The following is an 18,899-nucleotide window of genomic DNA, read 5'->3' as shown; positions in this document are numbered from 1 at the left end:
TCCTTCGCCTGTGGCGCCGGCACCTTGGGTTCTAGTCTCGGTTGGGGCACCAGTTCTGTCCCGGTTGCTCCTCTTCCAGTCTAGCTCTCTGCTGTGGCCCAGGAAGGCAGTGGGGAATGGCCCAAGTGCTTGGGTCCTGCACCTGCGTGGGAGACCAGGAGGAAGCACCTGGCTCCTGGCTTTGGATCGGCGCAGTGCGCCAGCCGTAGCAGCCATTTGGGGGGTGAACCAATGGAAAAGGAAGACCTTTCTCTCTGTATCTCTCTCTCACTGTCTAACTCTGCCAGTCAAAAAATAAAAAGTTATATTTAAAGACCAAGGCTCAGATTTTTTACATTATGATTCTAATTGACACAAAACAATGATCAAAAATTTTGTGAATACTTTTATACTTTAAACAATCTAAGCAATGATGTGTGTTAACCAGCTGAGTTACAGCTACAATCACATCATGCAATTTCTACTGAGTACTCCATTTCACAGAGCTGTGAAAACCTAACTTCTGTGATGTTGATACTTAGAAACGATCTGGAAGAGGTAGTACATACTGAAATCCTCAATATGACCATAAAACTAATGTAGCATCAACACAAAAACGTTCATCTTCACCAAGAGGCAGAACAATGGCCACTAACTTTTCAGAACACCTCTTAGACAATTCACTTAATTCAATTTAACAAACATATTGAGCACTGAATATGTGCCTACTATTGCATCACATACCAGAGATGGAAAGATGCAAAGATGAATAATATAAGATCTCTGTCCTTCATGGAATTTAGGGCAAGGAAAACTATTCTATCTATCTATATATCTATATCTATATCTATACACACATATATATATACACATATGTCTATAAATTTAATCTAGTCTTAAAAGCTTATTGCTCACACAACAAAAAACATTAATTCTATCAAATTTACATATATGCAAACCTTCCTATTTTAAATATTCGTATTTTTTCTTTCTTTCAATGTTCCTGTCTTGCATGTATTTTGGTATACAGGCTTAAATCCTCTATTTAATGTGAGGAAGAAACACTTGCATGGTAAATGCAGTAACTCTGCCTGTGCAGGGTAGGAGTTAGAAAACAGAACGTGAAGCCAGGAGAGAGATTTGTAGAGGAGAAGAATACATGCGTCCCAGGGGTGTGCACTGCTGGGTGTCTGAGTAACGCAGAGTGCCGGGGAGTCACCAGAGCACAGGGCAGGTGCTCGGGAAGCCACAGCCACTGAAGACTGGAAAGGCACTGGAGTCAGGCCGTGAAAGATGTGCTAAGCCACACCAAGGCAGGGTGCTCTGGTATTTTTCTGTAACCAGGAATAATCACCAGAGGTCTTTAATAAGGAACACAGTATGACCAGATTTGTTATTCAGAAAGACAACTCTGACAGCAGCGTGAAAGGGGAACTTGGGGAGGGTGACCAGAGGCAGGGACAACAGTGAGAGTGACCTAGGAATATTCTAGAAAGGAGAAATGACACAAGTGAAGAGAAAGCACAGAATAAGACACTTGAAAGAAAAAATGAACAGGACACGGGGTTCGACTGAACCTTGAGTGGCAGGGAAGGAGAATAACAGTGACTAAAGTTTTCCTCAGTGTTAAAAGAACTGGAAACTACAGAATTCCCCCTAGATTCTCAATGTGCCCACTTCCAATGTATGGCCTGTCCACGCTGGCAGCTCTAGTGCCAGTGTGCAGCACCTCCCTATAACTAGTGGGCTACAAGGGGATCTCCTAAGAAAACACAAGGAGGCCTTTGGTTCGTAGCAAGGGCTCAGGAAGATGCTAACGACAATTTTTCACTTTCTGCAGATCATACAGTGTGCTGTTGCATTTACAGATCAATGAAAAGCGAAGCTGAAGGTTATACATGTACAGTATAAAAAAATCTAAAGGATGTCCCTGACAACTACTTCCCAATTGGTTTTTAAATCACTTTCTAAAAAACATGTATTGCTTAGTTCTAATCTGAGATCTATCATCCTACTTTCAGAGACCATCCATTCATTTTAAACTGCACATTTAGCAGGCTACTTACAAAATGTACATTATGACACCTATGCTCCAAATGTCACACTGCTGGCTATAGTCGTGGGCATTGATAACTTCAGGGGCTGCCAAACAAGTAGAAATAAAATAATATTAATAATATAATAAATGACTTTTAAATGCTTAAACACAAAGCATAAAAAATGTGCTGATTTGTTGTAATTTATTCCCCACAGGGGAAAAAAGAACCAACAGCAGATGTTAAATGAATAATGTACCGGCCTTAACAATTGATGTCATGTATCCTCTCTTCTATCATTTAGCTCCTAATGGAACGATGGCATAAATTATATAACTAAATGTACTACTCCTTATTCCTTTGAAATTGTTAAAAAAGATTTTGCAAAGATTATGTTGTTACAGTAGAAGACAACAATATCTTAGTCCTTTCTGAAAAACAGAGCTGAATACATGCCTTAAGTAGACGTAATTTAACAGCAAGCCCAATGTGTAGAAATCTGGATTCAGAGAAAAACTAAGATAAATGATTATAAATCATTTTAGCAAAAGAACAATAATAATAATAATAACATAACACTACTCTGATGAGATAGTATGAATTACTTCCCACATTTTCTGAATGAGAAAAACCAAGACAAAGAGAAAGCTCCTATAAGACTGGATCAAAAAGCCAACAGACCCAGCGTAAGAGCTGAGATCCAGGTATTCCTGACTCCCCAGCTCTGTGCTCCTGCATTACAGAAATGCTCCCAACAGAGTTCCCTTAAACAATAACTCAAATTAGGACCATTTTTTTCAACTCTAAGGGTAGCACATTTTTTAGTTATTATATTTTCTTATGAAAGCTTTTTTTTAAAGTTACATATGATACTGTAAGAACATATCATATCTCTAAAGCTAGGATCAGATATCTTTGTTGAAAGAAAAAAGTTACAAACATAAAAAGATTTGTATATGTTTCAATAGAACTTTAAAATATTCATGCAGCATTTTGCATAAATTAGATTAAGAATAGATGAGACATTTGACCCCCTGTGCCCGTGAGAAACTAAGGTTCAGATACATGACTGAAGACTCCCAGCCAGAGTGCCTCCTCTACACAACGGGCAGCTCCAGGTCTTTATTTTAGAACACAGTTTCAATATCCCCCCTCACACCTTTCACACAACTACACACACACATACACACATCGTTTACAATAACTAGTCACAGAAAATGGATTTCATTTCCTCTTTCCCCCTCTGCCTATTGTTAAAGGTACAGCAACAAAAAGAGGTCAAAAGGTAAACAGAATAAAGAAAAAGAGAAAAGGTTAACCTATCATCAACAAACTGAGTCCTTTGTCTCCAAATGATTGAAAAGTTGCTAATTAATATTTCCCTTTAAGCAACTATTTGTATTCTTTAACTCTACTTAAAGTCTTCAGCTACTAAATCATTAGAGTTTACGTTATCCTATGGCAACGCCTTCGCGGCAGGGGCTAATTCTCTGATTAGACTGAATGAAGGATCTCCACACTGGTGCATCACACAGCAGGGGCAAGGAATTCCTACTTTCCCTCTTTCAGAATCTTCTTAATTATCAGGAGCATTTCTACTTGTACTGTCATTCCAGCCCTCATAAGGAGGCAGAAGCCAGAATAACTGTGCCAAGGAGCCATTTAGGAAGTCAGCAAAGCTCCACAAACCATCTGTCTTCTCTCTTGTTCTCTCACTTGTTATCAGTGTAGACAACTAATAAGCAGGCATAAAACTCAGGGTGCTTGGATATATTTTCCCTATGTAACTACAGACCAGATGTCTTTTGCCAACAGAGGAATATGAACAGAATCTAAAGCAGCCTTTTCCCAAATAAGACAAAACAATTTCAGCACTTTATGCATCAAGCAGGCAAAAAAAAAAAAAACCAATACTTCTCAGCAATAAAAATGAATAAACTACATATACAACAATGTAGACAAGTCTCAAATTTATTATGTGAAACAGAAGACAGACACAAAAGACAGACAGACAGACCATTCAGATGATAAAAACTTTTAGACATGCAAAACCAAAGTGTGGTGATAGAAATTATCAGTGGTTTGGTTTGAGTGAGGGATTGAAAAGGAATCAAAGGAACTTTCTGGGGTGATAGTAATGTTTGCTATCCCCACTGGGGTGGTGATTACATAGGTGTAATCTGTCAAAACTCACAGAACTTTACATGTAAAATGTATATACTTCATGGTATGTAAATTATAGTTCTATAAAATATTTTTTAACAAGTCTACTTGAGGGGCCAGCACCATGGCACAGTAGGTTAATCCTCCGCCTGCAGCAGCAGCATCCCATATGGGCACCAGTTCTAGTCCCGCTGCTCCTCTTGCAATCCAGCTCTCTGCTGTGGCCTGGGAATGCAGTAGAAGATGGCCCAAGTGCTTGGGCCCCTGCACCTGCAAGGAACACCTGGCTCCTGGCTTCAGATCAGGGCAGCTCCAGCCGCTGTGGCCATTTGGGGAGGGAACTAGCAGATGGAAGACCTCTCTCTCTGTCTTTCCCTCTCACTATCTGTAACTCTACCTCTCAAATAAATAAATAAAAACCTTTAAAAAATCTACTTGAAATACAAAAAGAAATACAAAAAGTATCATCTTAGTGGATAAATTTAATAACTCTTTTTTAGAGGTAAAGAGAGGCAGTAAGCAAAAATAATATGGAAAATCTGAATCACATGGGTTTCATATTTGATTTAATAAGCACACACAGAGAAATATGTATGCTCAAGAAACCAGGAACATACACTTTTCAAATATCCAATGCAACATCTGCAAGAATTGATCATGTGTTCATCACATATGAAATTCCTAAAAGTTTTAAACTTTTATGACATACTCACCCATTATGATGAAGAAAACAAGACAGAAAACCCAAAAGGCTAGAGAGACTAACCCACCTTTACATGAGCACCAAACATATCCAACCACCTGGGTAAAGTCTTAAATCTACTTTTAAATAATACTTGGATTAAAGAATAAGACTAAAACTAAAATCATAGTGTATTAAGAGATGGATCACAACCAGAACACTGTACGACAAAGGAAATATTCATAGTACTTACAGGGAAACACACAGCCTTAAATGCATTTACTAGAAGATAAGACTGGAGACAAACAAGGATTTAATTTAGAAAGTTAAAAAAATAAATTAAAAGGAAGTGGAAAAAAAGAAATTCAGAAACACAAAAGTAGAAATTGATAGGGAAAAAAATCAACATAAGACATGAGCTAGTTCTTGAAAAGCCCAATATTATTCTAACTGCTAACAAACTCCATCAAGAAAAACAATAATGTTCTTACAGCAAAGGCCTAAAATTGGGTACTAAGTACCAGGCATCATGCCAATGCCCTTTATATTTTCTTATCTAATTCTCATATCAATCTGATAAGAAAGACATCATTATTCTCTAAATACTTCCTATCTCCCCCTCCTTCTTAATTTTCCATGCTTAGCACTCTCACACACCAGGCACTTTCCTGTTTGTTACATTAAGGCAAACCATGTTTATGTTTTTTCTGCTGTTGTATTCCCAATTCCTACCTGATACAAAGTAAGCCTTCAAAAAATTTTTGACATAAATCACAATAAAAAGACGTATAAACTGTGAGGAAAGCAGATAGCAAGTGTAGAACCGTAATCCTGAGTTAGGTGACTTCAGGGGTTATACTGTTGTTGTTGTTGTTGTTTTTTTTTAAAGATTTTTATTTATTTATTTGAGAGGTAGAGTTACAGACAGTGAGAGAGAGAAACAGAGAGAAAGGTCCTCCCTCCACTGGTTCACTCCCCAAATGGCCGCTGCAGCCGGAACTACACCAATCTGAAGCCAGGAGCCAGGTGCCTCCCCCCACCACCTGGTCTCCCACGCGGGTGCAGGAGCCCAAGCACTTGGGCCATACTGCCTTCCCGGGCCACAGCAGAGAGCTGGACTGGAAGAGGAGCAGCCGGGACTAGAACCCGGTGCCCATATGGGATGGTGGCACCCCAGGCAGAGGATTAGCCAAGTGAGCCATGGCGCCAGCCCCAGGGTTATACTGTTAATTTCATATCATATCATCTTTTTGAGAAAATCAGGGATTAACAGGGGGATATAACCACAGAATTAATTATAAGTGAATACAAAAAAAACAAAATCTCAGCAGGATGGAAAATTTTCTAGAAAAGTATAAATTATCACAATGATTCAAGATATAAAAAATGTGAATAACCTATTATAAATTGAAAATACAATAGAAACTGTATTCCCGAAATGGTATCAGGACCAAATAATTTTAAGAGGAAATTCCAAACCATTAATAGATAATGTTTATTATTCAAAAAGTTCACGAACATATAAAAAGTGAAAATTGTTTGTTTTTTAAATGAGGCTACCATAACTGTAGCATCAAAAAAGACACAGGCAGCACAAAAACCAGAAACAAGCTGCAATTAAATTTCTCAATAAAGTAAACAAACTGAATAAAGATGTATATGAAACCAAGTGGGATTAAAACCCACAGGTTCAAGGAAGATTTGACATTTACTTTAGTAATATAATCATTTCATTAATAAACTTAAAGAAAAAAAACATATGATCATCTCAATAAGCAAAAATTTGAGTAGACATTTCAATAGAGAAAATACACAAATGACAAGTGCAAGAACAGGTGCTCAACATTTTTTTTTAAGATTTATTTATTTATTTGAGAGGCAGAACTACAGACAGGGAGACACAGAGAGGGATAGGTCTTCCATCCACTGGTTCATTCCCTAAATGGCCACAATGGAGAGAGCTGGGCTGATTTGAAGCCAGGAACTTTTTCGGGGTCTGCCATATGAGTTCAGGGGCCCAAGAACTTGGACCATTTTCCACTGCTTTCCCAGGCCATTAGCAGAGAGCTGGATGGGGAGTGAAACAGCTGGGACCAGAACCAGCACCCATATGGGATGCCAGTGCCACTAGTCGAGGTTTAACCTACTATGCCACTGTGCCGGACCCAACATCTTTAAAATAAATAAGGAAATGCAAACTGAAAACCACGAGAGACCAACCCATGTCCATTACAGTGATGATAACTGAAAAGAGTGCTATCCAGAGCTGGTGAGGGTGTGGAGAAACTATGACCCCATACACTGCTGGTGAGGAGGTAGGAGCCACTTTGGCAAACAGTTGGCAGTACCTTAAAAAGCTAAACATAAATGTAATGTAATACCCAGCAATTTCATTGTTAACATATGACCCAAATGTATAAGAAAAATTAAACCACATTTCCTCATAAAGGCTTGTGCATGGATGTTCGTAGCAACATTATTCATAATAGCCCCAAACTAGAAACAACCCACATGTTCATCGGCTAAGAAGTGGAGAGACTGAAGGGGCATATCCATTCAATAGCTATTCAGTAACATAAGGGAACAGAGGCCAGGATTTTGGTAAATATTTCCATAAGTTGTTGATATATGACAGTTCAAAATTGCTTGCTAAGCTTCTACTAGAAATTACCTTACTGGGGGTAAGAAATAATACTAAGTCAATATATGGAAATTAAAATTTAATTAACCCAGCATCAATGGGTTAAGCGGCAGTCTGTGATGCAGACATCCTATTGGGTGGCTATTTGAGTCCCTGCTGCACCACTTCTGATCCAGTTTCCTGCTAAGATGCCTGAGACTGCAGCAAAAGAAGGCCCAAGTGCAGGGACTCCTGCTATCCATGTGGGAGACCCTGATGGAGCTCCAGGCCCAACCCTGACCACCACGGCCATTTGGGGAGTGAACCAGCAAATGAAACACCTTTTTGTCTCTGCTTCTGTCTCTCTGTAGTTCCACCTTTCAAATAAATAAAACTAGAATTTGGTCCATTAACAAAAAGAAGAAGAAGAAGATGCCAGAAAAATAACAAAAATTCCAAAAATCTTTGAAGGTACCAACTATGAGAAAAACGCTAGAACAAATGAAATTATTTGACCAAAGAAGAGAAAAAGTAGCTCAGTCAAGGGTCATTAAGTCATCATAGCAAAATCAAATCGTTGAAGTTGTAATCTGTATTAGTTGTTCTACTACTTAAAGAACCGTTCTCAGATAACTAACGTACCCATGTAGATCGGAGTCCCACACGTGGTCTGCATCATGGCTTCACTCCTGCCTTGCTTCTTCACTGCTAGGCCAAAATCAGTCACCTGGGAGAAGAAATTCTGTCACGTGTTTTGCTGTGCCACCGCTCACTCATTCTGAAGAGAGGGCTTTCACCACACTGTAACTGCATTTAACTTCGGGGCTCCTGGTGGGCACAGGAGGCACTTACTTGTATGCTAACAAGGACCTTGCTTCCCCCACCACCACCACCCAACCTCCGTGTGGAGGGGAAACCTGGTGAAGAGAAGCTTGGTTTCTCAAATCGTGAGAGAAAACCCATGATGCTGATTATTCCTGCTTTTCTCTAATTAAACTCACCAGTTCAAAACAGGAAGTTGCATCTTGAAAGAAGGCATTTAACTTTTCCAGATAACAAAGTTGCTTTTAAAAAACTTCTTTCACTATAAAATACATTCTGGCCTTACCATACTTATCTTTTTTTTTTTTTTCCTGAAACTCAAGTTATGTTCCAGTTTAAAGCACTGTTATAAATGCAAATAATTATCCTTATCAGCACTCACTGACACTCTCCTTTTTGTAATTATTCACAATTGGTAAACATTATCTCTTCCATACTATTTCCTTTGTGTTTCAAGAGTATACTAATTAAAACAATTACTACACTATTAAGAACTGTGCGAAGCAAATTAACAGGAAAAACCAGCAACAGCACAGTGTAGCTGCTTGTGTAACTGCTGTCTTCCTGCTCAGTTCTAAACCTTGGTCACTAAGCATGTGCTTATTAAATATTCATCATGTGCCCTTGTTGTGTTCCCCAAGTTGAAACACTCTTGAGCTAAAAGCAGAAAAACAGGCACATTTATTGATCATACAACCAAATAAAGGGGCTTGGTCCACACACACTGAATACAAAGTTTTCAGTGTTTACAGAGTAAGAAAATGTTCCTATTAATATTTTTCTAGGTAGGTGAATCAATTTCTCCAGTTTTCCCAAATATCTCACTTAGAGCACTATGATATGGAATTTTCCCTACAGAAAATCTATACAAATATCAAATATTTTTAGTTCTATAATTTAAGTTAGTTCTTTGTGGAACATCTATCCCCTCATTCAACAAATATTACCTGGACACATTCTAGGCTTCAGACACTATTCCAGGAACCAACAATGCTCTCATAGAGTTCACAATGAGACTATTTTAGAACATTCACTTGTGTAAACCAACAATTCTGTCAAACCTATTTATAATACAGGGGGATTTAATTCCTGCAACAGAGTGAGTTATTCTCAAACAACACTTTATTCCTAAATTAACACATTCATATATTTTGAAAGCAACTACTATTAAAGTGATAATAAACAATGTATCCCACCATTTATTCAATATTTAAAAAATCTTCAAGAATAAATACTAGGAATATTAATTGTGCTTAGGACATAAATATTAACACTCGGGAAAATCTTCAATGAGAAAGAAAAACTTTAGAATTAATTTAGTGTCAAAAGAGAGTGAAGGTGTGTTTTTCTCTAAATCTGTAGTGCATTTACATTAAATTGCCAGGCATAATTCTGAAATTAATTAGACTTCAGAGCATCTGTTTGCTTGCTATTAAATAATGATTTGGAACTATTCAAATGAATACGTACTTAAAAAAAACACATTCATTAGCAACATTTAACTTGTAAAATTATTCTTGTCAGTTACAACCTCTTTTATGAAATTTTTATTTTTTATCCAAGTTACTTATTTTTTGGCTGCTCAAAAGCTACCAAAATGTATCTAAAAAGAGGTTATACTGTGCCACTCTGCTATCAAACTGCTTACAGGCAAATAGTTATCACTCATTCTAATATCTTACCTTTATATTTAAGTTTATTTCATTGTTGGCATCAATAAAGCTGCTTTTAACCATTATATTTTCCAGTTTTAGATCTCTATGTACTATATCTACCAAGGAAATAAACAATTCAAATGAAATGAAGAATGAAAAAATAGAGAAGACAACAAATAGGACAAATACATCTATTTAATAAATACCCACTGCTGACCAATTTGAGGAGGCCAAGTATAAATCTGCTCCATTCTATTCTTCATTCACAAACCTCTTTCCTGCATTACTAACCTTAAGGAACCATTTTCTTTGACTTCCTCATCTATACTCATTCCCCTGCTGCCCCAACCAGCTTCAAGTGTGGCCTGGTGAATGCGCAGATGGAGCCCATTCAAAGTTATGTACTGCCAGGTAGCATCTACCCAGAGCCCAGCAAGGTTTCCCATACCCTCAGGTCCTCAAACAGAAGATTACTTCTTTATTTCTAGGCATATGCTACTATCAACATAAACATTTTAACATTGTAATATTCTGTAACTTACATGTGTGCACACACATATACCACCTATATGTACTTCAGTATACTTCTCTGTAACATCAACACACATCACTCCGCTCTATGTATATTGAAATAAGCAACCATAAAAAAAAAATTTCCTTGAGACACAAAATCTCCAGTTGAGCATGTCAGAGAGCTCAGGTAGGATTTTCATCAATCTGCAAGATAATCATTTACCCAACACTTCCTGTGCAAATAACGGATTCAGTTCATAGCCATAACAGTTATTTTCCTAGATTTAAGAAGTTGTGTGTGTGTGTGTGTGTGTGTTTAATTGCTAGACAAATGTAGGTGAATGAGCCCTACACTGACAATTACATTGAACCATCTGAAGCTTCCTTACAAGATTCCCAGGCTTTGTTCTGGGAATTTTTATTAACCCTATGGCTGCTTGTCTCTTCTTACATCAATACCACACAGTTTTAAGTATCTCATCTTTATAACAGGTTTTCACCTTCGGCACAGCAAGTCTCCCTGCTGCCTCCCTCGTTCTTTTTCATTATTGTCTTGGTGATTTCTCCCCCACTTTAGAATCATCTTATCAAGTTTTATGAAAAAATGTTAAGATTTGGTTTGGAATTATACTGAGTTTATAGCTTAATATGGGAGGACTGACATTAGCATTATATTTAGTGGTTGCAAAAATTATTTCCCTCTGCCTGGAAAATCCTCCTTTTCTCTTCTGAATTCCTGTTTCTCAGACCAAGTATGGTTTCTTCTGTGAATTCTTTCCTGACTTTCCGAATCAAATAAGGCACGTAATACTCCTGTGTTCTTCGCATTGTTCTTGGCTCTCCATTAGGGAAATTATCCTGTGGATTATGATTTGTTTTCCATAAAAGATCTTTTCATTTTTGTAACTTTAGGACCAATCAAAATGCAGTAGCTGGCCAGGAAATACCTGCTGAATGAACCAGTGGGTTTCAGTGCTAACTCTGCCACATGAAACCATGTCACCTCCATACCTATAGGGAACCAAGTTTTTTCTCCATTGTAAAATGAAAAGCTTCTAGAGTCACATGTAAGCCAAAATAACCTTAAAGAATACAAGGGAGAAAAAGCAGTAGCAGTAGCACCAAATAGCAAAGCAATTCAAATAATCAGAACAATTTTTAAATGTGATTTTAAAATGACTGTGAAATTACTGTGTATGACACTATAATGGTTGTTAAGTATCACTGTACACTTTCAAAACCCACAGAATGCGGAGTGAACCCTAATGTAAACTATGGACTTTAGTGATAGTGATAGGTCCATGGTGGTTCATTAACTGGAACAAATGTACCACTGTGGAGAGGTGGCTAGTGGAGGGAGCTATGCATATTGGGGGACAGAGGGGTATGTGGGACTCTCTTAACCTTCTGCTCAAATGTTCCATGAACCTAAAACTGCCCTAAAAATAAATTCTAAGAAGAAAAGTTTAAAAAGATAGAATATACATATTTTTAATATTATTAATATATAACTGTTTTAGAAAACTTCACCTTTATCATTGATCTGTCTGCTTTTGATTTGATAATATTAACTGCTTTTCAAATTGTCAAACAGAAATGTTCCTAACTTTATCCTTGTCTGTGTAGGATGCAATTAGAGATCTGCCTTGTTTCTAATTATAGCCATTGTGGAAAACAGTATGGAGATTCCTTAAAAAAACTAAAAATACATCCACCACAAGACCCAGCTATTCCCTTACTTAGAATACATCCTAAGGGAATGAAGTCAGTATGTGAGAGTCCTGTGCTCCCATGTTTACTGTAGCACTTATTCACAGCAGCAAAGACATGGAATCAACCTAGATGTCTATCAACGGATGACTGGCTAGAGAAAAGGTGATATATATATGTACAATGGAAGATCACTCAGTCACAAAAAAAGAAGGAAATCCTGACATTTGCAACAAAACAGCTGGAATTAAAGATCATTATGCTAAGTAAAATAAGACAAACACCACATTTTCTCTCAGATATGAAAGTTTGCATGTAATATAAAATGTGTAGAGGCTGTATTATTTGGTGTACAGACATTTATAAATAGCCTTCATTGAATTATACCCCTTACATAATAATATACTCTTCTTTCTTCATTTTTTTGATTTTTGCCATGAATCTCACATTATGTGATATTAATATATACACCTCTGCTTTCACAAAATAGTATGTACGTATATAATGTGTACCCATGAAGCAAATATGGCAAAATGTTAAAAAACTGTTAAATCTATGTGCACTCATTGAATTCTTTATACTTTTCTGCATTAAGTGAAATATTTTCAAATAAAAAGAGAAAAAATAAAAGATAAATGTGCAAATAGAGTTAAAAAGGAAAAAAATAGAAAGCAACGACATCAGTCTTCTATATTAGCAGGTATCACTTACGTTAACTATCAACCCTGAATACAATAACCTTAAGTGAAAGCGCTATGTGCATTCATGGAGTCAGTCAGTTTGATGGTCCCCTTCTTACCCTTGTTATGAAGATACGCTATAGCCGATGCAAGACTCTGAATGATCCGCCTTGTCTCGTTCTCTGAGAAATGCTTTTTCTTATCCAGAATTCTTTTGAGTTCTCCATCTTCACAAAGTTCCATCACAAGGTACATTTTCTGACAATACATATTTAAAGAGAGAAAGAGAAAGCACGAATTATATAGCTGGGGATCTTTAAAATGTTATGTATTGCATATATGATCACAATATTAATCATCAATGTATGCATTCAAAAACATTTATAATCCAATATGTACAAGATACTATACTGCATATTAGAGAAACAAAGAAGCATATAATTTTTTTACCCTTCTGAAGCTCAGCACATTTTATAATTACAATATCCTATGATAAGTGCAAATGGTTCAAAAAAACCAGGGGGTTCCAGAAGCACAGCAGCCCCTGCCTAAAGAAGGTTTACTGGGGCTGTGGTGCAACAGGTTAAGCCTCTGTCAGTGGTGCCAGCATCACAGAAGGGGGCTGGTTCCAGTCCCAGCTGCTCCACTTCTGACCCAGCTCCTTGTGAATGGCTTGGGAAAGCAGTGGAAGAAAGTGGCTCCTGCATCCACATGGGAGACCCAGATGAAGCTCCTTGCTCCTGGTTTTGGCCTGGAACAGCACCAGCAGCTGTGGCCACTTGGGGAGTGAGCCAGCAGATGGAAGACCTCTCCCTCTCTCTCTGTCTCTCCCTGTCTCTGTCTCTCAAATAAATCAGTAAATCTGAGGGGGCACAGTAAAACCAGGTCTGTGCTCTGGAATAGAAAATTATGGGTAGAGAATGGGGAGAAGAATAAGCAGAGCACAAGGCATTTGCAAAGACTCCAAAGTTTGAAATAGTTCTGGCTTTTAAAATAACAAGCTGCATTATTGCTGGGAGCACAACAGGGTGGCAGAGAGGAGTGGTGAGGCTTAAAAGAACAGGTTGGTGCCAGACTGTAAAGAGTCTTGAACATTTTGCTAAGAGAGTGCATTTTTTCCCCTCAATATGTAGTAAGGGGCCACTGAAGATTTTTTTTTAATTAATTTATTTATTTGAAAGGCAGAGTTACAGAGAGGCAGAGGCAGAGAGAGAGAGACAGGTCTTCCATCTGCTGGTTCACTCCCCAGATGGCCTCAACAGCCAGAGCTGTGCCAATCCAAAGTCAGGAGCCAGGAGCCTCCTCCAGGTCCTCAACCCAGGTGCAGGAGCCTAAGGACTTGGGCCATTAACTACTACTTTCCCAGGCCACAGCAGAGAGCTGGATCGGAAGTGGAGCAGCCAGGACTCGAACCGGTGCCCATAGGGATGCTGGCACTGCAGGCAGTGGCTTTACCCGCTATGCCACAGTGCTGGCCCCGAATATTTTTAAACTGATATCTAGGGCAGATAAAGGGTAAGTTGTATGATTTTATCAATTTTGTATTTCTCAGTGAATACTCTTACAGGTGAAGCAGGGCTCAGCACATTTTTTTCTATAAAGGCCAAATCCAATAGTAAATGTCGTGGGTCAGTCTCTTTCTCAGCTACTCAACTCTGCTGCTATAGCATGCAACCAGCCATAAACAACACAACAAAACTTTATTTATGGACTCAAACATGAGTGTTTCATACAATTTTCATATGTCATAAAATATTATTCTTTAATTTTTGATAAACACTTGGCAATGTAGAAGATGTAGTCTATGAGCCGTGCAAACACAGGCAGGAGGCCAGATTTGGTCTGCAGGTGAAGTATGTTGCCTTCTATTTATAGAGGGATATGTGAAGTGCCTTACACTTAGCAGTGAGGGTCTGTGTGGAGCACAGAATGGAAACGAGACAGAAGAAAACACATGCAAAACACCTAGGAGGACGACATGGTGGGACTGAGGGACTATGTGGGTGTGGGTGGTCAGAAAACATGGAAGAAATGCCTCTTGCACATTTGCTGCTTCTGTTGAAGCATATGAACATCACTTGGGAAATTCGAGGCATCAAATCATCTACTGAGTCAAAAAGATGCTCCTGGCTCCTGGCTTTGGATCGGCACAGCTCCGGCTGTTGTGGCCATTGGGGAGTGAACCAGCGAATGGAAGACCTTTCTCTCTGTCTCTCCCTCTCTCTGTCTGTAACACTACCTCTCAAATAAATAAATAAATAAATAGAAACACTGGTGCCAGCAGCAAAGGATCAAACTGCTTCAAATGACTAACTTATGTCCCAGAACAAAGTTCAAGAACAATTATATATTTTTTCCAATAAATAGTTTTTTTTTCCTTAAACATTTATTTAATGAATATAAATTTCCAAAGTACAGCTTATGGGTTACAATGGCTTCCCCCTCCCAAAACTTCCCTCCCACCCACAACCCTCCCCTTTCCCGCTCCCTCTCCCTTTCCAATCACATCATGATTCATTTTCAATTCTCTTTATATACAGAAGATCAGTTTAGTATATATTAGGTAACGATTTCAACAGTTTGCCCCCATATAGCAACACAAAGTGAAAAAAAAAATACTGTTGGAGTACTAGTTATAGCATTAAATAAGAGTGTACAGCACATTAAAGACAGAGATCCTACATAATATTTTTTTAAAAATTAATTAATTTTCTATGCCATTTCCAATTTAACACCAGGGTTGTTTTTTTTTTTTCATTTCCAATTATCTTTATATACAGAAGATCGATTCAGTATATAATTAGTAAAGATTTCATCAGTTTGTACCCACGCAGAAACACAAAGTGTAAAAATACTGTTTCGTACTAGTTATAGAATCATTGCACATTAGACAACACATTAAGGACAGATCTCGCATGGGATGTAAGTACACAGTGACTCCTTTTGCTGACTTAACAATTTGACACTCCTGTTCATGGCGTCAGTAATCTCCCTCGGCTCTAGTCATGAGTTGGCAGGGCTATGGAAGCCTTTAGGGTTCATGGAAAAGAAAAAAAAAGAAGAAGACCTAAATGAAAGATCTCTGTGAGTGAGATCCCAGTGGAAAGAACGGGGCCATCAAAGAAGGAGGTACCTTTCTCTGAAGGGAGGAGAGAACTTCCACTTTGACTATGACCCTGTCGGATAAAGATCAATAAATAGTTTTTTATTTTTTTCCAAAGAAAGCTTTTATTTAAGGAATACAAACTTCATGCATTTCATAAATACAACTTAGGACATAGTGATTCTTCCTACCATACCCGCCCTCCCACCCATAGTCCCAGCCCTCTTCCTCCTTGCTCTCCTATTCTGTCTTATTTTTTACTAAGATCTATTTTCAATTAACTTTATACAGAGATTAACTCTATACTAAGTAAAGAGTTTAACAAATTGTATGAAAAAAAACTAAGAACAGTTATATGACTATTAAAATATCCAACACCCAACAAAGTGAAATTCACAATGTACGGCATTCAACAGAAAACTAAGGGCATGCAAAGATGCAAGGAAATATAATCTACAATGAAGGAAAAAATAAATCAATTGAAACTGACCTAGAAATGACATAGATGAAAAAATTGGTAGAAAATGACATTAAAAGTTGTTGTAATCATATTCAAAAGAAGGAGGAAATACTGACAATGTTAAGTAGACAATGGAATATTCAAGGGATCTCCAGAGCATTCATGAAAAATGCATGTTATCAGAAAACTGTGTGAATTAAATTTTTTTGCACCAGAATACACTCACCTATTAATTCCATTTTCCATGAACTTTTTGAAGTCTCCTCATGTTAGAAAAAATCAAATTTCCACTGAAAGAAATTAACAGCACATATAATGCTAGAGAAAAAGAGATTGCTAAATCTACAGACACAGCAATAGAAGCAATATAAATGAAATGAAGAGAAAATGATTGAAAAAAAAATGAACAGAGTGTCAGTAAACAACATCCAGCAATCTAATATGTGTACTTAGAATTCCCAAAGAGGGACAGAGAAACATACAACAATATTCTAGGAAATAACGACCAAAAATGTCCTGAATTTGTTTGAAACCATAAACACAGAGATCCAAGGAACTTCATGAACCTTAAGTAGAAGAAAGATAAAGGAAACTATACAAAGGCACATTATAATCACATTGCTTAAAACTGATGATAAAGAACAACACCATTCTAAGAAGATTTGGGAATAAAAGAAACCACACACTGAAAAAGACTTTTGGTATCATTGCCATCGACTGCTCCCCTAAAGGATAACTGTGTTCTTCCATCGTTACGGAGTACACCTACAGTCTCAAGCATAAGAGAAAATCCAAATTGACTATTACTACCATAGAGATAGGTAAAAGAACAATAACATTTAATGAGATGAATGCTTCATAACCATTGTTCCATTGAATCCTTCAACAACCAGATGAGTTCCACACTATTAATAAATCCATTTTATAGTGATGAAACTGAGGCAAAGAGAAGTTGAATAACTTGTCCATGGTCCGTAGTTAATAAGTAGTGGATACAGGAGTCAAATGTACAGGCAGTGTGACTGAGAGTCCACAGGCCTACTCACTCTTTTGCAAGTACTGCCTCTGAAAAGAGAAACCCCCAAAACACAACTACTAAACAACCTCGGGGCAGCAGGGTAAATAATCCAGGCTTCAGAATAACTCTGAATGAAAATTCAAAGCATTTAAAGAGACGAATGATAACATCTAGGGGAGAAAGGAGATGAACCACATAGTTAAGTCACAGTTGACAAAATACTTTCAACATATATCCAACGTATCCATGCCAATTAGATTATGAAGCTAATCACAGAAAAGTATGACACTATTCCAAGAGGCTCTGATGGAGAAACTAAGGACCAAGGGAAAGGAAAGCCAGGTCGAAGGAAGCTCAAATCACTATTTCGTTGCGTATGAAGTTGTTCCAGCTTTAAACATTTGTCTTTAACTCCCACCCAGAACATATGACTAAAGACATGAATCTAATCTTCAGACACCTGATTATATAATCAATAATAAAATACCTCCAAAATGTTCTCATCAATCTCCAGTATACAGACTCATGCCAAGGACATGAGCAGCTATGGCCCAAAGAGATTACCTGAGAATGGAATGATATTCATTTTGTAGTAATAACAATTTTCAGAATGCAGCACCTGTTAAGAGCTTTACCTTAGGCGTCTCAAATACTTGTTCCAGATGTATGATGTGTTCATGTTTCACACTTTTAAGAATGCTCACCTCCCGTTCAAGTAACTTCACAGCAGAGCTTCCAGCCTTAATCAATGAAAGAACACAGACTTCACATACAAATATCACTCCTACACTATTCACACAGCAGTTAGCTACTCTGTAGTTTTTCCTACGCTTTTGAGAATTTCTCCTTTGAATGGTGCCTATTTGTTCCATTAGAGACACAGAAAGATAGAGGGATGAGGAGGAGATCAAAAGAGGCAGGAGAGGAAAGGGGAGCGGGAAGGGGAAGGAAGGCCTTCCCTTCACATAATCAGCCGAACCCCAACTTAACTCACTCCTAACATTGACCTTACCATGCTGGACAGCAAAAGATAAAGGCGTGAATGTTCTAGGGAGCACAAGGACTTCATTCAGGATGTGAGATAACTGATGGCTTACCACGTCATCACAGCAGACTATAACCCCTATTGTTACTGAGAGTACCCTTATTTAAGGATACGCACTGTGTTCCTGTATGGGCCTTAGTTATCCATCAGAGGGACAACAAAGGTCCTGCCCCCCAACCCTGGGCTCACATCCCTACCTTCAGTGAGGATGCACACAAATACATGGAAAGGGACTGATCGTAGGCAGTTTAACCAGCTATGGCCATTTCTGCTTCCAGTTATCTCTACTCTTTAACCTCTGCCATCTTAGAGGTGGATAGGATACTGACCACCCTACTATGGCCCATCTATGTAGGATGAAAGCACATTTTAAGTTTAACTCAAAGGATCAAGAGAAATAGGGACCACAGGAG

At 37.9% G+C, this 18,899-nt stretch overlaps 1 protein-coding gene across 1 annotated transcript in view; it reads right to left on the bottom strand.

Annotated features, from left to right (window-relative positions):
• The window catches only part of STK33 (serine/threonine kinase 33), a 178,233-nt gene that overhangs the window by 36,438 nt on the left and 122,896 nt on the right, over nt 1-18,899 (bottom strand). The window contains exons 6-10 of the mRNA XM_062198118.1: nt 18,077-18,181; nt 12,980-13,118; nt 9,985-10,073; nt 8,123-8,207; nt 2,046-2,121 (exon numbers count right to left, since the gene is read on the bottom strand). Coding sequence (XP_062054102.1) covers nt 2,046-2,121; nt 8,123-8,207; nt 9,985-10,073; nt 12,980-13,118; nt 18,077-18,181 — 494 coding nt within the window. The remainder of the gene's footprint in view (nt 1-2,045; nt 2,122-8,122; nt 8,208-9,984; nt 10,074-12,979; nt 13,119-18,076; nt 18,182-18,899) is intronic.

The sequence above is a fragment of the Lepus europaeus genome, chromosome 7 (genome assembly GCF_033115175.1).
Source record: "Lepus europaeus isolate LE1 chromosome 7, mLepTim1.pri, whole genome shotgun sequence".
NCBI classification, from domain to species: Eukaryota; Metazoa; Chordata; class Mammalia; order Lagomorpha; family Leporidae; genus Lepus; species Lepus europaeus.
Note: the sequence above shows the minus strand (reverse complement) of the source record. Positions and strands in the feature narration are given on the sequence as shown.